The 27,878-nt window shown below is 46.3% G+C and overlaps 1 protein-coding gene across 1 annotated transcript in view; it reads right to left on the reverse strand.

The window, feature by feature from the left end:
* SHISA6 (shisa family member 6) overlaps nt 1-27,878 on the reverse strand; it is a 145,948-nt gene that overhangs the window by 12,573 nt on the left and 105,497 nt on the right. The window contains exon 4 of the mRNA XM_058817470.1: nt 4,506-4,568. Within this exon, the coding sequence (XP_058673453.1) occupies nt 4,506-4,568 (63 nt within the window). The remainder of the gene's footprint in view (nt 1-4,505; nt 4,569-27,878) is intronic.

Raw genomic sequence — 27,878 nt, forward strand, 5'->3', positions numbered from 1 at the left:
CTGGTCTGGTTTGGTGCGGTTTTCTTTGCTTTGCTTTGGTGTTTTTTGGTTTGGTTTGATGTGGTTTAGTTTGGTTTGGTTTGACTTGGCTTGGAAACAAAAAGGAAAGGAAAGGATCATAAAGTCCCCTCAATTCCACTCCTGCCATGGCAGGGACACATCCCAGTGTCCCAGGCTTCCCCAAGCCCTGCCCAGCCTGGCCTTGGGCACTGCCAGGGATTCCAGAATTAAAGCCAGGATTTGATCTGAGACCTTGGAAAAGGCTCCCAAACTCAGGTGACAGAAGGGAGAATGTGGATTTGGAGTTTAAAGCAGAGACACGTTAAGTTAAGTAAAGTTTAGACTTTCAGAGTTTAGATATAAAAAAAAAATGTATATTCCAGAGGTAAACAAGGAGTTTAGAATGCAGCACTGTGGTTTTGTGTGCCATAACAAGATTGGCTAAGAAAGCTCACACTGCAGCACGAGTCCATAAGACAAAATATTTAAAGATTGGGTCAAAACCATAAATATCCTTGTTAGCAGTGTTTTATTGGTCAATAAATCCTTCAAAAGGTCTTGTAACTAAGAGTCTTGAGACCTTCTGAGCCAAGTTGTGAAGATGTGAGCCAAACTCACCCTTCCTGCCTATGTAGAAGATAATAAACCTCATCATCAAAACCACCTCAGAGGTCCCATCTCAAATTCCTTCCAAAATCCCCCCAGGTGAATTATCAACCTCCCACTGCCATTCCAGCCCTGCCCAGGGTCAGGACACCCAGGTCTGCCTGTTCTCTGGGTTTTATGCTGCACATCTGATAAGCTTCTCCTTTCCCCCCATATATTTCTGCTGGGGATAAAGCTAATTTAAACAGTCCTTAATTGTTATGATTTTGTAAACAGTGTCTTAAACACAATAGACACAAAACTCTCAGCAAATTGCTGGAGGAGATGTGACAGAATGGGGAATCATTTTCATATCTTCTGGGATTGCCCCAAATTGAAGCTTCTGGTCTGATGTTAGAAAATTGATGCAAAGATTTTTTCAGCAATATATCCCCCAAAGCCCTATTAGTGTGTGGGAAGGAAGATGCCCTGGATTTCTGAAATGAAGAAAAGAGAAAGAAGGAGGAAAAGAAAAGGATGGAAAAGAAAGAAATGAGAGAAGAGGGAAAAAAGAGGGAATAAAGGGAAGGAAGGATTCCAGGAAGGAAGGAAGGGAAAGCCACACTCCTACATGAGTCCATATAGAGGAAACTGCTAAAAGCCCACACAAGTACAGCTATAAAATGAAATTTGTCTCCCTCAGAGCAATCCCAGGCACCATCCATGAAAAAACACTTGGCCAAATTAAAACCTTGAAGTAATTGGCTGCTCATGGTGCTTTACCAAGTATTTTTTGAGATGATTGTCAAATGCAATTAACTGACATAAAAGTCGTGATATGAACTTCCTTCTAACCATATTATTTGGAAATGTGCTTGGTATTTATAAAGATGTTAAAAAAATGTTTATTAGGTGCTCTTTAGGTTAGGATAATTATATATGCACTAAATATAATGAGATGAAACTTCAGTAGCAGTAAAAAATAAAGCAATAATCTGCACAGAAACTGAGTCCAGGCAGTCAATGTATTTCTGTTATAGCTGATGCTCAGTTCTCTTTTGTGCCCCCAGCTCGGTTTTTTCCTTCATATTTTAATGTTTTTATGGGGGAAATCATTTTATGTGCTTATTTTGTGTGAAGGCTGAATATCTAAGCAAGATAAATTAATGTATCAAAAGATTTAGCTGCATTTCATATGTAAAACTTGGTTGTGCTTAGAGCCTAATACTTGCTCCCTCCCACTCACATTTTACATACAAATCACTACATTTCCTAAAACTGCTGTACAGTTCTTCATTTGCAGCTCAAATCTGCAGCTGAGGTAGAAATAAAGTCTGGAGTTAAGGAAATCCACATGAAAATTTAGTTTTCAGTGGAATTGAGGTCTAAATGCTGTCACTGAGAGCAGAATTTCAGCTGATGTTTCTAAAGGGCTGTAGGAGCCTCTGGAATGGGACATTTGGTGTCCTGTGGGGGGAATTTGGGGCAGGAATAATCCAGCAGCAGGGATTTCTGGCAGGTGTGGGATGGTGAGAGTCACTGTGGTTAATTCAGAGCCCTCAAGCACAGCAGAACTAAAATCCTGGGATTGCAGCCCCTGGGCTGGGAGAGTCTGGAATTGAGGAGCCCCAGGGTGGGATGGACCCTAAAGCTGATCCAGTGCCAGACAGAAGGGGGAAGAGAAGGATGGAAAAGAAAGAAAAGGTAAAAATGAGGGGAGGAAGGAAGTGGCGGAAGGAAGTGGCGGAAGGAAGTGGCGGAAGGAAGGAAGTGGCGGAAGGAAGTGGCGGAAGTGGCGGAAGTGGCGGAAGTGGCGGAAGGAAGGAAGGAAGGAAGGAAGGAAGGAAGGAAGGAAGGAAGGAAGGAAGGAAGGAAGGAAGGAAGGAAGGAAGGAAGGAAGGAAGTGGCGGAAGGAAGTGGCGGAAGGAAGTGGCGGAAGGAAGGAAGTGGCGGAAGTGGCGGAAGTGGCGGAAGTGGCGGAAGTGGCGGAAGTGGCGGAAGTGGCGGAAGTGGCGGAAGGAAGGAAGGAAGGAAGGAAGGAAGGAAGGAAGGAAGGAAGGAAGGAAGGAAATGGGCAGGGACACCTCCCAGGGTTTCCAAGCCCCATCCAAGCTGGCCTTGGGCCCTTTCTGTGACTCAGCTGCCTATGGTCACTTCTGATCCCGCTGGAAATTGTCCTTCCCAGGATATCACAATTCCCAGCCCTCTGTGCCATCCTGCAAGCTCTTCTGATGTCTTACTTGAAAAGCCCAAATATATTTTCAGACTCTCCAGGCAATGGCTCAGCAGCAGCAGCACACATGGATGGAAGGAACAAAAGCAGCCCTGGCCATCTGGATAACTCAGAGAGAGATGTACCTCTGAATCACACCCTCATTTGTAGTCAGCTCATCCCAGTCCCTCACAACAACCAAATTATTAAGGCACAGGAAGCACAAGAAATCCAAGACCAGTGGATCTCCCTTCAGTTTTTTTTTTTTTTTTCTTAAAAACATAAAAAAGCAAAGCATCTGTTAGGAGCAGAGGGAAGTGGAATTGTTTTGTCACATTCCCTGGAGTGCTTGGATGCAGTGGGACCCTGGTGCTGCATTAAAGCTCCTGGGCAGGTCAAGGGCAGCTCAGAACCCAGCAGGGGCTGGATTTTAAGAATGAGTACCAAGACCAAAGAGAAGACAGCACAATTTCAACCCTATTTCTCCATTTTCTTCTTTTCTTTTCGCCCTCAGGAAGGTAAAAAAGTAAACAGAATAAGCAGTCAGGAACATTGGAGGCTGTCAGTTCAGGCTCAATAAATACTGCTGTGGCACTGATGAGTTCAAAGCTGACACTCTTCCTCCTGGAGTGTTTGCAAGACAGAAAATGAAGTCCTAATAGCACAGGCTTACCATGGAAGCAATTTTTAGGCTGAAGAGATGCCTGCATCCTCTGGGAAGGAGAAACCCCCAGGGTTTTAGGGGATCTTTCCAAGGGCAATTGTTCTCCCACCCTCCTTAGCAGCAGGGAGATTTCTGTATGTGAGCACAACTTGCAATAAATCAGCTCCAGAACAGTCAGGACGAGGATTCAGAATTCAAAACAAACACCAGGACAGAAAGAGTAACAAATACAGAGATTCAGAGCTGCCAGGAGTGACAGAGATGAGATTTACTGGGAGCTTAGAGCAAGAGGAATGGATCCCATTCCAAAGGCACAGGGGGCAGGGAGGGACACGGACAGGACTGAGACAAGGCAGCAGAAGAGGCAGGAGAGAAGATGGGACCAATCTGAGGGACTGAGGGATCAGTCAGAGCTTGGTCTGGTGGGACAGACACTGGGGAACAGGGTTTGGGTGCCAGGGGCTGGATGGGATCAATCAGAGCTTGGTCTGGTGGCACAGATACTGTGGAACAGGGTTTGGGTGCCAGGGAATGCCCTGGGGCATCAATCAGAGCTTGGTCTGGTGGCACAGACACTGCGGAGCAGGGTTTGGGTGCCAGGGACTGGATGGAGCCAGGGGATGCCAGGGTTGGGCTGGCTCCAAGGGAAGGGAGACACAGCCCAGGCTCCTCTGCTGCTCAGGGAAACCCAAAGGAGGGGACAGAAGGGCTGGGGGACAGGGCTGAGTAGAGAGAGGCCATGGAGGGAGCAAAGAAACATCTCCAGGCTGGGTAAAAGGGGGAGGAAACCCAGTGGGAAACAAAGGAGAATCTTGGAATTAGACACAAGGCTGATCAGCACAGTTAGAAAAGACTGGGCCATATTTCCCTGTGCACACTACTGAAAATATGGTCCTGTGTTTAATGCCAATGGGAGCCACCAGCCATGCAGCACTGCCAGAGGAATATTGCCATTAACATTAAACACATTTGGTACCAGTAAATGTTACTGGCTGGCAGAGGAAAGTTACAACGTGTGTAATTTTGCTCTTTGCTTTCTCTTACCATGTGTAGGTGTCTGGTTGTCACTGTTTAGTATCAGGTGATTATAATTTTGTTCTTGGTCATCTGAAATTCACAGAAAAAAAAATCCCTTTAAGAACCAGCTTAGCATTGCCACTGATCTGCAGATGATAATTACAGCTCACAGTATCACAGGAAATCTCAGCATGATTAAAGAAAGGAGAAGGAAATGCTTAAGAAAGCAGAAGATTCTGTTATGCAGTTCACTTAAAATTCCAGATGCAAGGAGAACACGATAATGGGATTCTGCTCCCCTTCTGCTGAGCCTGCAAATGAGGGTTCTGTGCAAAGGTGGGAATCATGTCCAGACAGGAGCACACCCAGCTGTACCACGGCCTGGGCTGCTCCTGGAGGCTGCTCCAGCTCCTTTAGGGCTGGGGAGCTTTGGAGTGCTCAGGATGTGAGCCCCAAGCACCCAAACCCAGCCTGTCCTAGTGTGAGCACAACCACGAGCACCAGGTCCTGTGTGGGCACAGAGAGGAGTCACAGGTGTGGCCTGGAGGGGTTCAAGAGCTGCACATGAGCTCTGCTCCCTCCCCAGGGAGTGGGAATCTTGTGAGGGAGGGCAGGGGAGCCATCCATGGCAGAGCATCCAGGGCAGCTCCCACCCCAGTTCCATCCACTGCTAGGACTGGGCTGGGAGAACAGCTCCGTCTCCTTCCCCTGCAATGAAATCACAAGATAAGGGACTCCTGATAAGCCTCTACAGCCTTTAGCTTTCAGTAAGGGCTGAGCTCCTTGTCCAGACATTCCCACCCTTGGTGGAGCTGCAGCAGTGCAGGAGGAGAGGAGATCTCTGGGACCCTTCATGTCCTGCCCTGCTGCTGCAGGGGTCACTCCAGGGCTGCTCTTCTGTTCCCAAACCTTTCACGGACATCTCCTTCCCCGAGAAGTTCTGGGTCTCTGAATCTTCCTTTCTGCTTTTCAGACCAATTCCTTCTTCCAGGGATGTGCAAAGAACCCCCCTCATTCCTGCCCAGCCCTTTATGAGCACGGTTGCTGCGTTCTTCTTTATCCTTGGTGCTGACACCATTCCTTTGCTGTTTCCCCGTTTTCCTGCTTTGCCCCCTGTGCTCCCACTGCCACAGATCCCCCTCAGCTCTGGGATGTGTTTCTGAGACAGCCCTCACCAGGACAGAGTGCAATCCCTGCTCTGTCCTCAGTCAGTTTCTCTTGCTCACACAAACCTCTGATATTTCTCTTTTCCTGACTCATGTAAAGTCTGTGATCCATTGTGGTTCCTTATTGCTTTTCCAAGGAACTCTGCAATTGTTCTCCAACACAGAAAAGGCTTTTTAGCATTCCTGCTTCAGCCCGAGGCATCTCATTTTTCTCCATTTAATCAATTTATTTGCAGGCTATTTATCCAATTTGTCAAGAACATTTTAAATTCTAATCCTGTTCTCTAATAGACTTACAGTCATCCAAGGTTCATATCACCTGCAAATTTAATAAGTGAATTCCTTTTTCACCAGGAACAAAGAGACCAAATCCAGAACCACACCAGGGCCATCCTTCCCCTGATATTTGGTCCCTGCATGGTCACTGAGCCCTCATTAACAACCTCTTCTCTAATTAATCTCACATTGCTTTGCTAGAAACTGCTGGAAACTTTGCTGAGTTCATGATCTTTGATATGAAACATGGCCATAAAATACAGGGGAAAAAAACAAATAAAAAATAGGGTTAAGTTGCCATGGTTTGTTTCTGAGTGTTGGCTGTTTGTTTATCTCTCTCCTTCACTATGGGGAGTGTCTGGGTGCAATCAGGATTACAATCAGGGTTTATTTTTCAGGTGACAACACACTGGGTATCTTCACCTGCTTCCTGCTCCATCCAGAATTCAAGCACTCCTTATATCCCAGAGAGATGGAAAAATGGGAGGGTTTCAGCCTGGCAGCCAGCATAAGATGAGCAAACCTAGAGAAGAGCCCAGGGACACCCCAGGTGCCCTTAAATAAGTGCCCTACAGTTTCCCTAGTTGGAATTTTCCTCCACTCTTTGTTGCTTTCAGCAAGTAAAAATTCTGCAGGAACTCCTTTTGTGACTTTGTTTCAGTTTCTGTCCCTCCAGGTAGTAAAATTTCACTTTAATGTGAAAGCCTGACCAGAGGATGGGGAACAAATAAGAAACTGGGTATTTCTGGGACTGTCTGGAGGGAGTTTCAGAGCTGTGGGATCAGATGGGTTAATTTTCACCTGGTTCCCAGCAAGCATGATACAGATCCCTGCTCATCCCTGGAAGTTTTCAGAGCCACATGGAGGTGGCACTTGGGGATGTGGTTCAATGACCATGGAGGTGCTGCTGGCTTGGTGGCTGGGCTGGATGACCTTAAAGGTCTTTCCCTTTCCTTTTCCTTTCTCTTTTTCCTTTCTCCTTTCTTTCCTTTCTCCTTTCTTTCCTTTCCCCTTTCCTTTCCCCTTTCCTTTCCCCTTTCCTTTCCCCTTTCCTTTCCCCTTTCCTTTCCCCTTTCCTTTTTCCTTTCCTTTTTCCTTTCCTTTTTCCTTTCCTTTTTCCTTTCCTTTTTCCTTTCCTTTCCTTTCCTTTCCTTTCCTTTCCTTTCCTTTCCTTTCCTTTCCTTTCCTTTCCTTTCCTTTCCTTTCCTTTCCTTTCCTTTCCCCTTTTATTTCCTCAGGTATTTTGAGGCTATAGCTTCACCCAGCCCTGTCAGAACCTGAATTATTGGCATTTTGATGTGGCTGAGCTAATCAAGCCTCTGAATGCAGCACTGAGCTTCATTTACCTCTTCTGTAGCCCTTTGTAAACACTTTCTAAGCAATAAAATACTTTAAAATGACGCCGGAGCCTTCCTACACCTCCTCAGGTTTAACAAGATAACGCTGTTAATTGTGAAGTGCCGGTTAGGCAGGAGCTTATCTATTGTCAGACAAGGATCTGAGTTCAAAGCTATTTACCAGGAAACTCCATTAGGGGAAGAAAGGAGCCACAGGGCTCTGAATTGCCAGGACACAAAAGGAAATTTGTGAGCGCAGCTGGAGGAGCCATCAGATAAAATAACCAACAGAAAGAGTGAGATGTTGCACTGGGAAAAAGGAAACCAGTGCTCCCACTCCTTTGCAAACACGTGCACAGGAGGCACGTTCCTTTCCATTTGCAATTTGTTATTTTATTTTTATTATTATTTATTCTAACATATTTTATGTTTTTAAATATTCATTTTTATATTTTAATTTTATATTATTATATTATTATATTATTATTTATTATATATCTATTGTACTTTGTTATTATTTATTATATTTCCATTTATTTAAATATTTCTTTTAATATTTTTTATATTTTAAAATATTTTTATATTTTAATTCTACATTATTTTTATTTATATTTCAGCTTCTTCTTTATATTTCTTTTAATATATTTTATATTTTTAAAAATTTATATTTATCTTTTAATTTTATATATTTTATATTATATTGTCATTTATATTTCCATTTATTATTTCTCTTTATTTGATTAAACTGCCTCTATCCACAAGTGTTCTCACTTTTAGCCTTCCAATTCTCCCCTGCATTCCAGGGCTGAGTTCCCAGCTGGTTTAAACCACAATCAGCACCTGAATTATCAGCACCAAGGTGCAAAACTCTGTGTAGCTGTTAAAGAACACTCTAAACATCCCCCAAAGGGTTTCCATGCACTTCCTACCTAGAAAAATCTCCTTTTTCCACTGATTTAACCTTTCCTTTGGTACTTGGTTTTAGGCTTCTCCAGCACCTATTATTTTTTCTCAGTCTCAAGGATTTCATATGGGAATTTTCCTAATAAAAACCTGATTTATTGTGTTTTATAAGGAAAAATAAATAAATCAAGTGTCAGAATATGAAAAGAAAATGCTGTATTTTCCAGCCTGTCTTTCCTAATAAGATTCCTTATGAAATCTGCAAAGCAAGGATATTTTTAATATATGGCAGCTGCATTACAGGTACACCTGTAAGTGTGATACAGATATATGATCATTCTGACAGTCGTGCTGTACTTTGCATTCGTTTTAGGGAATTTATTAAAGCACTTGGAGCTGCTCTGAAATCTGGAGTTAACAGGAGAAAAGAATGACCTGGAAAGGAAAAAAAAAGGGGGGGGGGGGAAGTGAGAGGAAGGAAAAAAGAAAGAAGGGAAAAGAAAAAAATAAAAAGGAGGGAAAAAAAGAGAAAAAGGGGGGGGGGGGGAGGGGGGAAAGAGGGAAAAAAGGGGGGAAAAGGGGAGGAGAAATGGAAAAATAAAGGGGGAAAAGGGGAGGAAAAAGGGGCAGAAAAAAAGGGAGGGGGAAGGAAAAAAAAAGGAGAAAAAAAAAGAGAAAATGGGAAAAAAGGAGGAAAATGGGGGGAAAAAAGAGGGGAAAAAGGGGAAAGAAAGGGGAAAAAAGGGAGGTAAAAGGCCTGAAGAGGAACCATCAGCCTATGAAGGGACCCAGGGCAGGGGTGGGATCCTGATTCCTGAAGGGATTTAAAGATGGGTGGATGTGGCATTTGGGGCCATGAGTTTGTGACTGGACACTTTGAAGTTTTCCCACCTCAATGATTCCATGCAAAACAATTCTTTGCCTTCTGCCACTCTGCTCTTGTCACCAGAACTGCTGAGATTGCAGGGCAGGATGGAAATCTCCTTGATGCCTTCACTGATGAAGAGAAAATCCCTTTCCAGGGCTGAACTCCCTTGAGGGACCCAGGGGAGGGCAGGGAGGAAAGGAGCCCAAAAGCTGCTGAGGAAAATGGAAATACTTCCAGCACAAAGTTCATCGCCCACCAGCACTTTCTGGTCACTATTTGTGTGCCAAAGGAGAAGCCTGGAGCAATTGTCCTTCAGCTGCTCCGTGGTCACAGAGCTGGGAAGGGGAAGATTTTCCCAGCCCTTTTCCAGGGATTTTGGGCAGTGAGAGTGGCAAAGTGCAGCCCAGGAATGGGGGAGCAGAGCCCCAAACCCCGCCTGAGCTGGGTCTGCCCAGCTCAGAGTGATAAGCACAGGAAAATTCATCTAATAAATCATTAATTCCAGCTACCTTTGGTGTGCAGGATCCAACATCTCATTTATTTTCCTGTGCTGTGAATATCCTGCTTACAGTGTTCTGCACCTGCCTGGCACTGCCCAAGCACGCTGAGCCCCAGAAATGTTCTGTGCAAGGGGCAAAGGAGCCAAACCTGAGAGCTGCCCCAGAAATGTTCTGTGCAAGGAGCAAAGGAGCCAAACCTGAGAGCTGCCCCAGAAATGTTCTGTGCAAGGGGCAAAGGAGCCAAACCTGAGCGCTGCCCCAGAAATGTTCTGTGCAAGGGGCAAAGGAGCCAAACCTGAGACCTGCCCCCCAAAATGTTCTGTGCAAGGGGAAAGGAGCCAAACCTGAGAGCTGCCCCCCAAAAAGTTCTGTGCAAAGGGCAAAGAAACCAAACCTGAGAGCTGCCCCCCAAAATGTTCTGTACAAAGGGCAAAGGAGCCAAAGACGGAGCTGAACACTGGTGGAGCAGCAGGGCAGGATCAGAGGGGCTGGAAATGCCACATGAAAGGTTGGCCCCAAAGCCTCCGTTTATTCTCATTATGTCAGGTTTTTGTTCTACCGTTCCAACCTATTTTTCAGCAGTAATCCTGTGATTCATTCATTGAGCAGGATGCTCAGGGACTAAGGCAGCTATTCAGGAGTTATTTTAATCCTCATTAAGCGGTGAATGGCCCTGTTCTCCAGGATCCCACGCCATCCAAAGCCGGCGCTGATTACAGAGCTGTTATTTTCCACATCGGCTTTTCCTCCCCACCCATCGCAGCCTCCCGTGGCAGGCAGGCTGTACCTGAGCCCAGGTGTGCTCACACCTGCCAGCCTTTATTCCTTTGCAGGAACAGCCCTGGAAAACTCGGGGCAGATTTTTCTTGTATCACACACGGGGGATTTTTAATGGGATTTTGTGAGCACAAATCAGCTGCTAATTAATCATGGCCCTTCTGTGGGGGAGGAAAGGCAGCTGGAACAGCTCCTGGTGTACCTGGGGGGAGGATGATGAAGGCAGGTGGGATCACAGTGCCAGGAGAAGGGCTGGAAATGCTCCCCCAGCCCAGCTCAGCCCCAGGTTTATCTCTCACCTGCCCAGCCAAGGTGGTCAGGGCACAACCTTGGATATTTTGGGCACAACTCACTGGATAATTTGCAGGTGAAATCCCTGCTCCTTCAGGGATTTCACCTGCAAAATATCCAGTGAGAACCTGAAGGCTGTTGGCACTGATGTATTTTATGAAAATCCTGTCAATAGGATTTTTCTCCTGAGAAGCTGAGAAGCCTCAGGAAAAAAATGTAAACAATAATGATCTGATTGCTTGGAATGTGGTTTGGAGGTTGCTTACCAACAGGTGCATCTTTGATTGGTTTCATGTGAATTGTTTATAATTAATGGCCAAGCTAGACTCTGAGTCTGTCACAAGATTTTATTATCATTTTTTTTCTAGCCTTCTGATGTCTCCTTTCTCTTTCTTTAGTGTAGGAATAGAATAGAATAGAATAGAATAGAATAGAATAGAATAGAATAGAATAGAATAGAATAGAATAGAATAGAATAGAATAGAATTAATATATATCAGCCTTCTGAAACCTGGAGTCAAGATTCCCATCTCCTCCCTCTTCCTGAGGACCCTCAAACACCACCACAGGCTATGGGAGTGAACATTGCACTGCACACTTCAGCTCAGTCTTCTACTGCTTTTTCACCCCTTGTTTTTCCAGCTTGGGGTGTGTTTATTCCTTATTTTAAGGCTATGTGAGATGAAGGCTTAAATGAAATCTAAGCAATCAAGCAGGAGGTGAATCATGGAATCACAGAATGTCCTGAGCTGGGAGGGACCCATGGAGATCATCAAATCCAGCCCCTCACCCTGCACAGACCCCTCAGAAATCTCACCCTGGGCATCCCCAAAGGCTCCTGGAGCTCTGGCAGCCTCAGGACCATGCTCAGCACCCTCTGGGGGAAGAACCTTTCCCTAAATCCATCTCAACCCTGCCCTGACACAGCACCACAATGTGCAGCTGCAGGTGGAAAAACACTTGGCTGCAATGAGCACTGAAGTTCTGGGGGATATGGCCGAGAAAAATAAATTTAAAAAATTTTAAAATCAGCAAGGCTCACTGAGCTGTGATGTGGAAAAGAATCCTCCTCACTACAATATCTGAGTGAAACAGGAGCGTGAGTGAGCAGGATGTTCTCGTACAACAGGGCCCGGGTTCACTCACCAAAATCTGTCTCCTGTGCTGGGAGGCTGCACAAATCACACACTCATTCACAGGATTCCCCTCCTCCCACACAGCCCTGGGAGCCCGGGTGGAGCATGGGAACCAGGCCCACTCATCCCTACACACCAGCATCGCCTCCCTCCCTGCCTGCCTGCAGCTCCTCCCCAAAGTGCCAAAGCCAACTGCAGGCAGAGCCTGGCACCAGGGAAATGCAGCTCTTGCTCCCAGGCAGCTGCAGCTAAACGGGGCACTTGCACAGCAACAAAGGCATGAGAAAAATGTTTCCCCATCTTTGTGGGAACCCAGAACATCCCTCTGGCTGTCCAGGATGGCCAGGACCCTGCCAGGGGCTCAGAGACCCTGGCACACACTCCATAACCCCTGCGGGTTTGATTATGACCCATGGAGAAATTACCAACCTTGGATGAAGACCAGCAAGCCATGACAGTTTAGGTAGAATAACAGTGAAGTTATCATGAGGTGGGAAAATACATTTTGGGGTTTTAAAATGGAGGTTCAGGGGGCAAGATGGAGGAATCTGGGCATGTCCTGCCTTTCTCCTTCTTCTTCTTGGCCTCCATCTTCTGCTGTGATGGTGGCACTTTGGGACTGGTTTAGAGTAGAAGCTCACTGTCTAACATAGGTGATAGGTATGGGAAAGTAATTGTAAACATTGTACACGTAGTTTTTAGTATAAAGACATAACACTGCTCTGTGGGCAGGCAGAGTGCCTGTACTGTCCTGCTGGATGGACCTGGGCAGGGCAGGAGAAAGAATTTTAGAGATGAGAAACAATAAACAACCTTGAGACCAGGAAATGAAGAGCCCTGACTTCTTCCTCAAGTGCTGGGCTGGGAAAAGAGACTTTCCAACTTTTCTTGGGGTCACTCTGACAAGTTCGAGATCCTGACACATGTTGGCTTTGAAAGTAATGTTTTTAAAAACAGCAGCACTGTGGGGAGATAAAGGTTATGGGGAGCTCCAAATCCTCTCTCTCCAAGGAAGCTGATGCCTTCTGGAATACCTTTGGACAGGCTGTTGGCTTGAAAAATAAATGTTTTTTCCTCCTCATGGGCAGTGAGGAGTGTGCAAAGGCAGCTTTTCCTGCTGGAGGCTCTGGAAAAGGGACATTTCCTTCATGGGGGTCCACCCAGGAATGGCTCAACTCCCCAGAGCAGCAGCCACGGTGCCCTCAGCCAGGTGAGAACATCTGAGCTCACCTGGAGCAGTTCAGCATCCCTCTGTGGCATTCCCTGCTTTATTTGCCCTGATTTTCATTGCTTTCACCCATTGCTGCCCTTCCTCACACATTCCAGTATAAATCAGGAGGAAAAAAAAGTGGAAAAGGGACTTGAAGGAATCCAAAAGAAGAGAAAAGAACTTTCTGTCAGGGAGAGGAAGTTCTGCAGGGCCCAGGGCACAAACCTGGAGTGCCTGGGATCCTCCTCCATGCCTGAGAACTTCCCACTGCCTTGGAAACACAAATTGGATAAATATGGCCTGGTTTCCTCAAAAACCCAGCAGCTGAGCAGAAAGCATGACTAACAGCAGCCAGCAGAGCACAACAGCAGCTGGGGGAGCAGCAACCTTTGGAAACACGTCCAGAATGGGAAAAACCAGGGGAAACATATGGTCAGGAGAAAGCAACCGTGTCCTTTAAAGGGCATTGCTGGAGATGGAGCTGATCTGAGAAGGTATAAATAGGCTGGGTGTCTAAAGCAGGATTAGTTCAGTGCAATCTTTGGTGGAACACAGCCAGCTCTTGCACATTCTGAGTGCTGAGATAATTATGCAAATACCTTTGGAAGTAACACACGGTCCCTCTTAACCCCATGGTGCTGGCAGAGGGGAGAAGGGAGGGAACACAAAGTCCTGCTCTGGTTTTCCCTCTCCCACCAAGTGTAAGGAGAAAAAGTTGAGGATGAAATCCTGGGAGAACGATTTTTGCTCTGGTTTTCCCTCTTTCACCAAGTGTAAAGAGAAAAAGGTGAAGGTGAAATCCCTGGGAGAAGGATTTTTGCTCTGGTCTCAGAAAAGATATGTAAACAATAATTATCTGATTGCTTGGAATGTGGTTTGGAGGTTGCTTACCAACCTGTATCTTTGATTGGTTCCATGTGAATTGTTTCTAATTAGTGACCAATCCTAGTCCAGCTGTGTCAGACTCTCTGGCCAGTCAGAGGTTTTTATTATTCATTCTTTTCCACCCTTCTGATGTCTCCTTTCTCTTTCTTTAGTGTAGTTTTAGTATTTAATTTTAATACAATTATAATATATAACATAATATAATGTAATACAATGTCATATAATGTCATATAATGTAATGTCATGTGATGTGATGTGATAATATAATATAATATAATATAATATAATATAATATAATATAATATAATATAATATAATATAATATAATATAATATAATAATATAATAGCCTTCTGAGAACTTGGAGTCAATTCTCATCTCCCACCTCATCCTGGGGACCCTCACAACCCCACCACACCCAGAGCCCAGCAGGGCTCTCCCAGCCCCAGCACTGATCACTCTGAGTTGTTATAAGCAGCACCACGATGCAGATAAATGGACTGAGGTCCTTAACTGGTTTTAAATCACTCTAAAGCCAAAGAAATTCACTTGCTCCTCATCTGTCACCAAGGCATGGCCAGCCTGGAGGTGTCTGGGCAGAGAAGCAAAGGCTTTCTCTTTATGTGACACAGCAAGGAGTGCCTGTGAGGGGCCAGGAGGGAGGATGTGAGGGTTTGAAATGAATTCCACCCTTCTGCTGATTTGTTTTCCCTGGATGGAGGCTCCTTTGCATGCCTGTCAACTGCTAAACGTGGCTCTGGGCCAGTGCTTTCAGGACAATTAAGATGCAGATGCGATCTAACACCGATCAGAGCCTTATCTTCAGGCAGATAAAGAAGTCACCAGCACTAATCAAGCCCTTAAAATGAGCCATGGTTGTAAGTAAGGGCTTTATTGAGGCACAAAGAAAGTGGCTCCGTGTTAGGGAAGAAGGGAGAGCTCTATTTAAATCCTAATCCTATCAGCAATTAAGCAGATGGTTAACTTTAAGCATCTGCTTAAGTCCAACTGAGGTCACGTTAAAGAGTGGCATTCAAAATAGTGATTCTATAAAAGATATGAGTGTGACAGTGTCAAAATCTTGATTTTAATAAGAATTCCCTGCTGTCTTCTGGCAGAGCTTCAATTCCAGCAAAGGGAGAAGGTGGCACAGAGAGATCACAGAATCCTGGGATGGGTTTGGGTTGGGAGGGACCCTAAAACCCACCCAGTGCCACCCCTGCCATGGCAGGGACACCTTCCACTGTCCCAGGGTGTCCCGGTGTCCAGCCTGGCCTTGGGCACTGCCAGGGATCCAGGGGCAGCTCTGGGCACCTGTGCCAGGGCCTGCCCACCCTCACAGGGAACAATTCCCAATTCCCAAAATCCCATCCAGCCCTGCCCTCTTTGAGTTTGAAGGCATTCTCTGTGTCCTGTCCCTCCATCCCTTGTCCAGAGCCTCTCCCCATCTTTTTGGAGCCCTTTTCAGGCACTGGGAGGCCACAACAAAACCCAAACCCTCCTCTCCAGGCTGCACAATCCCCCTTTTCTCAGCCTTCCCAAGATGTCCTAACTCTGAGCACCAGCACGTTCCCAGTGTCAGGATGTCTGATAGCAACGTGTACGAAACACAGATTCTTGGAGATTTTCTACATTCATACTATTTATAAATAAATATGTAATTAAAAAAAAAAAACCCACAACATTTTCCATACGTTGTGATTAGAATTTGTCTGTTTGGCCAACTGAAATTACAAACAACTGTTTTTTAAAAATAATTTTATTTTTTTATGTTTGTAGGTGTCAGAGCAACTTAGATATTAGGAATATTGCATTAGTGCTAAAGGGAAAAAAAACACTTTAAAGTCCAGGTGTTCCAGGAAAGCTGCCTTGATTCCAGTGTCCCAAATTGCTTGGCACAGTCTCTGAATAATGATGGGAGGCACTGCTGGCTTCTTCCCTCTCTCCAGACCTGTCACTGTAGGACAACACAAGTTCACACACCTCTGTTCTCAAGGTGGAAAGAGGGAACTTTATTTTCTGACTCCAACATTTATAGATTTCCAAGAGTGACAGTGGATTGGAGGGTGACAGTGCCACCTCTCCAATGACACTGGTCAAACCAACTGTCCATCAAATTTCTCCTCCTCCATAAAAGAATGCAAAACAATGAGTTATTAACAGAAAGTGTGTGAGAAAGTTCATAATGAGAATGTCAACATCAGAAGGCTTAGAAAACGTAATTAAATCAGGGTGACACAGAGCCATCTCCTGCTCCTCCACAACTGAATGAAAGGGGGAATGAGCAGCCAAAGCTCCCCCACATTTTGGGGGCCCCAGAGCGGTGCCAAGGGGCAGGAAGGCACTGCTGAGGCTGCACGTGCTGCTGCAGCTCTGAAACCCCCAGGCGCAGGAAAATGAGGCTGCACAGATGGCTGCGAGCTGAATCAGCTCTCCGAGAGCTCAACAGATACACCTGGTGTCATTTGCTGTCATAAAAACCATATTTCAGCTGGGCTGGGCTCTGCACAGAGCAGGTGGGTGGTTTGTGGTGCAAAACATCCCAGTCCAGCTGCAGAGCACTGACCCTGCCAGACTCCACAGGTGTGGCATCGACAGAAAAACCCTTCCAAGGATCACACAGCACTGAGCATTGGGATGGAAGTGCAAAATCAGCAGAAAATCAGCAGAAAATCAGGGGCTGCCCCAGATCTGGGGCAGCATCTGTGGCAGGGAGAGGATCTGGGCTCCAAGTGGAGCTGGAGGCATCCAAGGAAGAAGTGAGAAGAAATGACCCCAAGGAAGAACGCTGGGTATGGATGAGTTGGCAAAAGAAGCCACCAAAGGCAGCGTGGGGTGTGTTTAACATTTCCCCAAATCCACAGAATTCACCTGCAAACCTGCAGGGCTGGGAGAGCTCCCTGTGCAGGGCTGGGAGAGCTCCCTGTGCTGCTCTCTCAGGTGATTCTTCCACTCTCCAGTTTCTCACCTGGATGAACCCCAGCTGTGCTGGCCCTCTGGAGCCCGTGCCCAGCTCAGCTCTGGGGTTGTGTGAGGATTTCTGCCATTTCTGCCTGCTCTCCTCGCTGTTTTTCCCTCTCCTCTCAGCCAGCAGGAGTGCCCCTATCACAGGAGCCCGTGGCTCTGCTTTGGCAAGGCACCAGGAATTTGTGATTCCAGAGGCTCTCTCTGTTTCCAGCAGGAGCCTCAGCACTTTCCCTAGGCACTGTTAGATGCTTTTCATGGTAAATTTCCTTTTGCTGGGAATTCAGCTCCAAGGAAAACAGTCCTAAAGAATACTTTTACCAGCTTAGTGCACGTCCAAAGCACAGGGGCTGGAATGGAACACCTGCTCCAGGTGTGGGGAGTAGGAGCCCTTGGAGCTGCTGATCTTCCTTTTCAACACAGCTGCTGTGGAATGCAACAGGTGCATCTGTGATTGGTGTCATGTGGCTGTTTTTAATTAATGGCAAATCACAGTCCAGCTGTTTCAGACTTGCTGGTCAGTCACAGGATTTTGGTATCATTTCTTTTTCTATCCTTGGCTAGCCTTCTGATGAAATCCTTGCTTCTATTCTTTTAGTATAGTTTTAATATAATATATATCATAAAATACTAAATCAGCCTTCTGAAACATGGAGTCAGATCCTCATCTCTTCCCTCATCCTCAGACCCCTGTGAACACCGTCACCTGCCCTCCCAAGCCTGGTGATCCAGTCCAGGTTGGTTACAAAGCCCTGGTGCAGGAACCAGCCCCAGGTCCTTGGCCAGCACCTCCAGCATGATCCTGCCCATTAACTCTGCATAAACAAACAATCACTTATAAAGTCAGGGAAAATAACCTCACCCATAATCACTGATTAGAAATGTTTGCTCATGGCTGGGTATTTATAGCCTGCAAGAGGTAAATGTCACCCTCACTGCCTGCCTTCATGGCAGATATTGTTTAATTAGCAGCCTCTGGGCTGCTGCTCCTTGGAATGGGAGATGAGTTCTGCTTTGTCTGCCCTTCCCTCTGCTCTCCCTTTGCTGTGTGGGGCTGGGGGCTGGATCCTACCCACAGTCATGGACAGACATGCAGGGAATCAGGCTGGAGAGGGGCTGTGAGGAACAAACCCTGTGAGGAACCCCTGAGGGAGCTGGGGGTGCTCAGCCTGGAGAAAAGGAGACTCAGGGGTGCCCCCATCACTCTCACAGCTCCTGAAAGGTGCCTGTGCTCAGCTGGGGCTGGGCTCTTTCTGCAGGAACTGACACAACCAGAGCACACAGCCTCGAGCTGCACCAAGGGAAATACAGGTTGGATATCAGGAAAAAGTGTTTCAGAGAAAGGGTGATAAATTTCTGGAATGGCTGCCCGGGGAGGTGGTGCAGTCCCCATCCCTGGGTGTGTTTAACAAAGCCTGGATGTGGCACTGGGTGCCAGGGTTTGGGTGAGGGGTTGGGGCTGGGTTGGACTGGATGATCCTGAAGGTCTCTTCCAACCCAGGGATTCTGTGAATTCTGTGAATTCAGCTTCTGTGATTCTGGGAATTCTGGGAATTCTGTGATTCTGGGAATTCTGTGAATTCCATGATTCCGGGAATTCTGGGAATTCCGTGATTCTGGTAATTCTGTGAATTCCATGATTCTGGGAATTCTGTGACTCTGTGCCCTGCCCCAGGATGTCTCTCACGGCCCAGCCACAGCCATCCCTCACTCCCTGCTGAGATTTTTTGCTGCATCTCCTGAGCTCCTCAAGCTGCTCAGTGCTGTCCTTGCAAAGGCAGGCAGGAGGGTGGAGCAGGTAAAAAAACATTAAATTCGCACTGATAGAAACGTCTCCAGCTTCCCAAATCTGTGCTGGACTCACAGGGAGGTGTCTCCTTGAGAAAGTCCAGCCTAAAACATCTGAGATTGGTGGTTAGAGCAGACACCAGAGGAGAATGAGCTGGAGCAACCCCTGCTGACAGGAGACCAGTTATGAGCTGCACCCACTGGAGGGATTTAGGGGCTGAGGGAGCCAGAGACAAAAATCACAGGTACCTGAGCTCCTCACACCCCCAGAGTGTGACAGGGCCTTCAGGGCTGGGCTGCAGCACCACAGAAATCCCAGGGCAATCTCAGTTTGATCAGGGCTGCCCTCTGCTCTCCACCCTGAGTGGGATCAGCACTGAACAGGACATGCTGAGGAGCCTTTTTTTCCAGCATCCCAGCCTTGCTGCCCTTGATGTTTGTTGAACACACTCAGAGGCACTCCAGTCCCCCAGCAGGCTGTGATTATCTCATCTCTGCAGACAGGGAGTTTGTACATGCTCTGACAAACCAAACAGGCAGCAGCAATCTGTCAGCAGCAGCCTCACTCTGCTTCACTGCCTGCCAGGGCTCTCCTGGTGCTGCTGGGTGTGCTCTGCAAAAGCATCCCCTGGAGCTGGGACTGGACACTGAACCCAGCATGGAAATGGACCAGAACTCATCAAAGGGTGAAAACTCCTGACTCTGAGTCCATCCTGGGTCCATCTTGGGTGCAGCCCTGGCTGGGCTCTTGCACTGCCCAAGGTGGATCCTTTGAGGCCTTTTAATAAATCCCCACTTTATTCCTTTAACTCTGCCCAGCCTCTGTTCCAGGAGCCTTTTCAGGCATCAGGAACCACAGGGAGCCCTCGAGTGCTCTGGCCCTGAGCACAGGGTGCCACTTCTCTCTCTCTCTGAGTAGAAAACAGTTGCCTTGTGTGTTTTCAACATCCTCTATTAAGTGCCATCACATTTTATCACTCCTCTGGCAATATCCAGCAACACCTCTATAATTTATTGTCATTAGTTTATTCTCAGCCCTCACAGAGGTCACAGCATGGGGGGGAGAGGAGAACTTCATCCATTTCACACTGAAGGTGCTGCAATAATGGCTTTTCAAACAGCTGATGGTGGAGGGATATGAAAAGATAATGAATAATGAGGAATAAAGGAGCTGACCCTTTTCTAACAAGAGGCTCTTTCAGCATGGTGACACTTGGAATTTGGGTGAAATGAACCCTGGTGCTTTTTGACACCTCTGGAGCAGACACTGCCTCGGGGCTGGGCTGTTCCCAGTGCCTTTGCAGGCTGGGGAGCTCTTGTGGCAGAGAATTGAACCCTGAAAATGCCTCTTTCATTCTGGGGGCACTGAGGAGAGCCTCAGGGGTTGTCCTGGCTGGAGGTACCTGCATGTGCCACTGCCCTCAGCACCTGAGAGATGCAGGTTCTGCCCCTGGGGAGGAGCAGCCCCAGCCTTGGGAATGGCTATTTATTGTTGGCATTTATTGGCTGGGTCTCCTCAAACAGCTTTCCAGCCATAAATTGGGTTCTATTTCAGCAGGAGCAGGGACAGGGAGTCCCCTCAGCCAAAGAGTTAAAAACACCTGTGCCTTTGATTTTAGCCCATGGAAACAATTCCCAACTTTGTGTGAGGATTTACAAGCCTCAAGAGTTTGAGTAGAATGATAGTGAATTTGTCACAGGGTGAAAAAGTAGAATTTTGGGGATTTAGAATGGGGGTTCAAGAGGCAAGATGGAGGAATCTGGGCATGTCCTGTCCTTCTTCTCCTTCTTCTTGTCCTCCATCTTCTGCTGTGATGGTGGCACTTCTGGATTGGTTTAGAGTAGAGACAGACTGTCTAACATGATAGGTATTGGAAAATTATTGTAAATAAAGTACATGTAGTTCTTAGTATAAAAAGCCAACACCACCCCAAGGGTGGTCAGTGTGCCATGAACCAACGTGCTGGACAGATCTCAGCAGGTAACAGAAAGAATGGAATAGATAAGAGAAAATAAACAGCTTTGAAAAGCAGAACTGAGGAATCTCGACTTCTCAGAGAGTGCAGGGCTGGGAAAAAGGAGACTTTTTAATACCTCAGGAGCCTTTCCAACAACAAACCCAACACCCAGCCTGCCAGGAAATGCCCCTGGGAGGGTTCCTTGCCCTCCAGGATGTCCCCTGTGACTCTCAGAAGGGAGCACAGCCCCTGAGCCCTTCCCTTGCTGTCACAGCCCCTCTGCCCCATCCCTGCCCTGCTGTGGAAGGGGAACAGTGGAGCTGGAGCTGAACGAGCAGCTCAGCTTGCTGCAAGCCCTGAAATGGCTTTTGAAGGCAGAAGTAATTAAAGCTCTAAGTGGGAAATGGGCTGGGATGAAGCAGGGCTTTATCCAAGGGAGATTGTGGCAGGCTAATCTGATATCTCTCCCTGATAAGGTAATGGGGTTTTTAGACAAAGGGAACATGCTCGATAGCATCTCTGGGGGCTGGGAGGGAGCATTCGACACGCTGCCACATCGGGAACTCATTAGTGCTGCCGAGGAAAACGAGGATTACAGGACAATTAAAAGGGGAGGGAGGAGCTGAATAAAGACAAGGCAGAGAAGATCTCGTGGTAAAGGGAAGAGTCAGGCTGGGAGGAGTTGCCAGAGCTCCTAAAGGGAGCCCCTAAGGCCAACATTGTTCAGTATTTCTATGAAAAAATCTTAATAAAAGTACATAATGTGCTAATAACTCATGGCTGGGGAGTGCTGTGAGGAAATCCAGCCCAAACCTGGCTCTTGGGGCAAACAGCACACAACACTGAGGACTAGAGAAATTCAAACTGGAAGAAACATTTTTCCAAAGCAAATCAGAGCAGAACCTGGGTGCAGAGGTGACCCAGGAGTGTCTCTGTGTCAGCTCCTTCCTTGGCAGGAACTGCTCGTGGCTGCTTTGGAGTTTTCCTGAGTGATTTTTAGTTTGGCTCATTGTTTCTCACCTCGGGGTTAAGCTTTGTGAACTCCACCATTCATGAGATTTTTTTTTTCCCCCCTTAATGAGCTCCCTGTAGATATTTTCAAATTTATCAGCAAGTTAATTAGTTCTGTAAATCAGGATAGCCTACAGTTTTCATTTCCATGCAGTGAGCACTAAAACTCCTGGACTTTCATTGAGGATTGACAAGCACGAGAGCATTGACTCCAGTTTTAGCACAAACAGCTCCAGATCCAGAGTGTGGAGGGGGGAATTTTGTGGCTGGAATTGTGTTTGGCCGTGGCCCCTGGGCTGAGTTGCTCTGACACAACCCTTTGCCTGAAGCACCATCAGCTTTTGGAAGGTGGAAGTTTCATGGAGCTGCACAAATCTCAGGAACATCAATTGCATGATCAGGAGTGTCAGAAGGATTTTATACAATGTCACCCTGATTTTTTTAAGTTCTTCTAAGCCTTCTGATGTTTACATTCTTGTAATGAAGTTTCTCATGCACTTTTATGGAAATAATTATTGGTTTACATTCTTTTCTGGAGGAGGAGAAATTTGATTGACTGTTGGTTTGCCCAGTGTCATTGGAGAGGTGGCACTGTCGCCCTCCGATCCCCTGTCACTTTTGAAAGTTTATAAATGTTGGAGTCAGAAAATAAACTTCCCTTCTTTTTACCTTGGAAGTTCCAGTGTGCATGTTGTTTTATTTCATGTCCTATAGCAACAATTCACTTTTCCTTATGTTCTGGAGAAAAATTTCTCCATGTTGGTCTAAATTCCTGCAGTTCTGGGGATGGGTCAAACCAAACCACTTGGTGTTTGTTCAGTCTGCCCTCCCCATTTCTGCCTCTCCATTTCAGGGACAGACAGACATTTCCAGGAAGGAAAAACTGCAGAAGATGTACCACAACAATCAGATTTTTCATTTATAAACTGCCGAGCTTCTTGCCAGACTCTGCTTTTGCCCTGGTGCATGGGAGTGCTGGATTTGGGGTGGCAGGCACCACAGAAATCACCTGGGGTGCTTCTTTTCCCTGGGAATGCAGAAGTGTGATTGCTCCCTACAGCAACAGCTTGTTTTCCTCCTTCCTCCCTCCCTCCTTCCTGTTGTTCACATGGAAACAAACACAGACGTGTTTCAAGCATTTAATCTTAAGAATCTCTTGAAATCTGTATGATTGGGTGCCCTGAACCTTCCTCTCTTTATACAGAACAAAAAGAAAAAATCCTTCTCTGGAATTCTGCATGTGGTGAATTTTCATTTTTCCATCGTGGGGCTGCTTTGGAATTTTCAGTGTGGGAATCATTTCAGCTCTGGGTCCTGGGCAGATGGACCCTGACTGCCCCAAAGGGGACATTGAGAATCCTGGAGCCCCAGGTGCTGCTGCTGGGGTTGTGCATCAGCTCCTGGACTATTCCCTGAGCATTCTGTGTCCTTCTGATCCCCTACTTATCACCCACATCATTACAAATGGGAGCCAAGTCCTGCTTTTATTGTGGAGGATGTAATTTCACATCCCCCTCATTCTCCTTTCTCCTCCTCATCTCATTTCCATAACCAAGGAGCTTTTTCTCTTTGCTTTAACCTGTAACTCACTGTGACACTTGACAGCTCTCCCTTCATCACTGCACTCCTTGACCTCTAAGTTGTTCTCCTTTGCTGATCAATCTCCTTCAGCTTGGTTTCCCCAGGGGAAAAAACAAACCAACCACTTTTCATTCATTCTTCTCCTGCAATAGCTTTAAAACCCAATGGCCAATTCCAGCCCCACCTGAAAGGATGGCAGAAGCACCTGTGATAATTAAGATTCTGCAATGTTTATTTTTTCAAAAACTGGCAGCTGAGTAGATGAGAGAGATTCAAATGAGTGCCTGCACTGAGGGAACAGGAAGGATCTCCACAGCATTATAGATTCTTTATCAGTCAGCACCAGGTTGCAGCCAGCCCTGCCAGGGCTCCAGGCTCCCCTGGGACAGGGGGACAGGCTGGGTGAGGCTGAAGGGGCTGAAATTTGGGTTCCTGTCACTGTTTTGGGGGGTTTGGGGGTGAGTGGAGTGCAGGAAACCCAGCCCATCCCTGAGCACCCCTCATTCCTGGTTGCACAAACCCCAGCTGGGGTCCCACTGCTTTGCCAGGGCTGTTCTCTGCAGTGATGGAAAAAGGCAAGGCACAGATGGGGAGACAGAAATTGCACCAGCAAGGCAGTAAATCAAGGAAAGAGTTGATTTCCATGGCAGGAAGGGCACTGGATCTCTCCACAGTGAGTTATTCTCAGGCAGTTGTGCTGTCTGAGCTCCTGCCACAAAATTCTCCCTTCCTCCCTTTCCTTTGAAGCCCAGAGCTGCAGATCTCTCTGTGCTGGCCACGAAGGATTCCTGGAACCACTGGGCTCCTGCCAAAGCTCGTTCTGCTCCAAGGTGTGAAGTGCTGGTGGATCAGTTAATTATCTGATTTCTTCTGCAAGGCTTTATTTTCCCAGGACATTTCCAACAGGGACTGAGTTCCCACCTCCAATTCAAATTAGCTCTCTGGGCTGCCCCCTGTGTTCCCTGAAACCCTTTGATGACTCACAGGAAACACTTGTTATCATTACCTTTTTATTTCATTTTTTAATGCTTGAGAGTAGAGATCAGACTGAGCACCACGAGCTTGTCATGGACATATTTTATGAAAAATCCTTTTGCTAGGATTTGTTCTCCTGAGAAGCTGAGAGGCCTCAGGAACAAAATGTAAACAATGGTTATCTGCTGCTGTGGAATGCAACAGGTGCATCTGTGATTGGTCTCATGTGGTTGTTTTTAATTAATGGCCAATCACAGCACAGTTGTCAGTCATAAAATTTTATTATCATTCTATTCTTTCCTTGCTAGCTTTCTGATGAAATCCTTTCTTCTATTCTTTTAGTATAGTTTTAATATATCATTTCCTTTTAATATAATCTATATCATAAAATAATAAATCAGTATACTGAAACATGAGTCAAGATTCTCATCTCTTCCCTTGTTGGGGATTGCCTGCAAATTCAACATTTGGAGACCCCGAGGGAGGAACATTCCCACACGAGCTCACCAATATTCTGCTTTTCCGGCAGTCCCACCTGTGCTTAATGCCCCCTGTGTCCCTCTCTGAGCTCTGCTCACTCCGCACCAGGCTGGGAGGGGTTAAACCCAGCTCAGCCCAGCTCCAATCTCCTGCTAACGGGGTACAGGGATGTGCCTCCTGTTGATGGAGTGACCGAACCATCCTTTGGCCCATTAAAAAGGAAATAAACCCAGAAGCTTGTCTCCTCACTTTGGTAAAAAGACACCTCATAAAACCTGGGGCACTTCACCTCAAACTTAAGGATGGCCAGCTGGACAGGATCCACAAAGTCCCACCTGAGCAATTCACTAGAAAAGAAGAGAACAAAGGAAATAATCCCTTTTGTGAGGTGTTTTACCATGGGCAAGAACCTCTTGCACCTGACTCGGCTTTCCCTGTAAAGAATTTTGTTATTTTGCCTTTTATTAAAACATTTTTGTTTCCAACACTGCCACAGAAGCCATCCTGCTGATTTTCTGCCTTCTGAGGTAGCTGAGCTATCTTGGGTGTGAAATCTCCAAGAGCTGATGAGACCTGGCTTGAGGAGACCCCTATTTCAAGGGGGAGTCAACAACCACAGAATCATCAAGGTCAGAAAATGCAGGAGCTAAAGAGCTCACAAACTAAATTCTAACTTAATCTATGAAAAATCTGCCAATCTTTCCTGAGAGCAGTGAAAACCAGCTTGTTTCCCTGAGCAGAAATCATTCTAATTGGGTGGCACAGGCAGCACCAGGAGCACAGAGAGCTTTTAGGGACATTTCCTGCATTTCCAGGGTGCTTCCACAGCCAGTGGAAAAGGCAGCACCCACTTCCCTCTGAAGTTTGATTCTGCTCCACTTGAGCCACCTCAATTTGCCCTGCACATTTCCATATTTTTACACCCACTTTCCAGTGGTTCTTTCCACACAAATAATCACAGAGCTATTTATTCCCTCATGGCAGCTTTTTTTTGGTGAAATTGTCTCCTTGTGACATTGTCATTCTCCCCAGTCTAAAATTCTGTATATTTCCCAGCAGTTCTATTTATTCCAAGATAGTTTTCTGTCAATCTCTATTTACAGTGTGTTAGTGTTTTTCCAAACATCTGATTAAGTTTGCAATAAGTTTGGGCTGCAAAGGAGAATCAAAAGAGGCCAATATAATTTTCAGCAGCACATGCAGAGCCCTCAGCTGGTTTTGCTGCTCTTCTCAGGGCTGTGTTTTCCACAAGAAGCCACCAAAATACTGAATTTATTTGGGCATGAGCTTACAGTAGAAAGAGTAAATTAAACAGGAATAAATTTGAGAGGTTTGGTGATGGGAGCTGGAGGGACTGAGGAGCAGCAGCCCCAGATAAAACCCAGATAAAATCAGCCTGGAGAGGGTTTCAGCAGCCCTTCAGAAAAGGGGCAAGGACCTGAGCCTGATGCAAAGGTCACCTAGATCACTGCAAATTGATATTAAAATATTCCAATTAAGAAAATCAGAAAACAGCAGGAATAGTTAGGCTTAAATCTGGGTCCATCTAGGCTTGTGTAAACACAGAAATGAACTAGTGCCTGGTGTGGCAGTGACCATGCTGCTCCAAAAGCTGGACACTGCTTTGTCCAGCTCCCCAGAATCCTGATTTTACAAAGATTTGGGCACTGGAGGTAGAACAAGAGGTCTCTGCTGGAATTTGCCCTCCTGGAGGGCCACAGTCCTGCAGCACCCACCTCCAGCCCCAGCCATGCCAGCAGCCCCCTCCTCATCTCAGCTGAGCTCAAAAAACAAGGAAAACACATTTTAGCTCCTCAATATTAATAATATTAAAAAGAAATTAATCCACTTTGATTAACAATAAAGGGTCTTTCCTTAATTCTTAGTAACTGCTAAATAATTTCCAACCACTTTTTTTCCTCAATTTCAATTCCTGGTGTGTGGGGGGGAAAAAATCAATTCCAGCTTAAGGCTTATTAAAGTATTATTCTATCTGCAGATGTGATTAGAATGAAATGAAAAGTCTGGGTTTAATGGTCTTGCTCTCATAACATCACTGGTTATTTGGGATCCCTTGGGACCATGGCTGAGCTGTCCTTCACTGCCACCACAGACACCTCCCCAGTGTTTCACTCCTCAAACTGCCACCTGACTCTTCTCCTTCGTGGATATTGCCCCCAGAATATTGATTTCTTTCCAAAGATGCATCTCAGGTATAACAAAGAAACAGCTGCCACTGAGAGATGAGTTTACAGAGTGCTGCTCCTTGTTCTTCATGGGGCACAAAACACCAGAAAGGATGAGGAGGTGACAACAAGGAAAATGCACTCCTGGGATCCCTGAGCTGTTTGTCATCCCTGGGGTGACCAGGAGGCAGAGCCTGAGCAGCCCCTGCCTGTGCTGGTGTTCACAGGGGTCCCAGGATGAGGGAAGAGACGAGGATCTGACTCCATGTTTCAGAAGGCTGATTTATTATTTTATGATATATGTTATATTAAAAGAAAATTATATGTTATAATTATACTAAAAGAATAAAAGAAAGATGTAGCCATGATATTTTCTGAAAAAACCCTTTGCCAGGATTTTTCTCCTGAGAAAGTGGGAGACCTCAGAGGAAAAGAAAAACAATAATTATCTGCTGCTGTGGAATGCAACAGGTGCATCTTTGATTGGTCTCATGTGGTTGTTTTTAATTAATGACAAATCACAGTCAGCTGGCTCGGACTCTCTCAGAGTCAGGAGCTTTTGTTATCATTCCATTCCTTTCCTTTCAAGTCTTCTGATGAAATCCTTTCTTCTATTCTTTTAGTATAGTTATAATATATAATTTTCTTTTAATATAATATATATCATAAAATAATAAATCAGCCTTTTGAAACATGGAGTCAGATCCTCATCTCTTCCCTCGTTCTGGGACCTCTGTGAACACCAGCACACTTGGGTAACTCAGAGTTACTGTATTTCAGACAGTTTAGGTGGAATCAAGTTCCTTGGCTGGTAGGAGAAGCAGGCACGGACCTCAGGATGGCCAGAGAGCCCAGCAGAGCTCCTGCAGCAGAAGGTTCAGAACCTCGGACAGAGGCAGAGAGGAACCAGCAGGGACAGAACGTTCAGAACCTCGGACAGAGGCAGAGAGGAACCAGCAGGGACAGAACGTTCAGAACCTCGGACAGAGCCAGAGAGAGAGGGACCAGCAGGGACAGAAGATTCAGAATCTCGGACAGAATGCTCAGAACCTCCGACAGAGCCAGAGAGGCACCAGCACGGGGCAGGGACCTCCCCGGGGCACCCGGGA

The sequence above is a fragment of the Ammospiza caudacuta genome, chromosome 19 (genome assembly GCF_027887145.1).
Source record: "Ammospiza caudacuta isolate bAmmCau1 chromosome 19, bAmmCau1.pri, whole genome shotgun sequence".
Lineage (NCBI taxonomy): Eukaryota > Metazoa > Chordata > Aves > Passeriformes > Passerellidae > Ammospiza > Ammospiza caudacuta.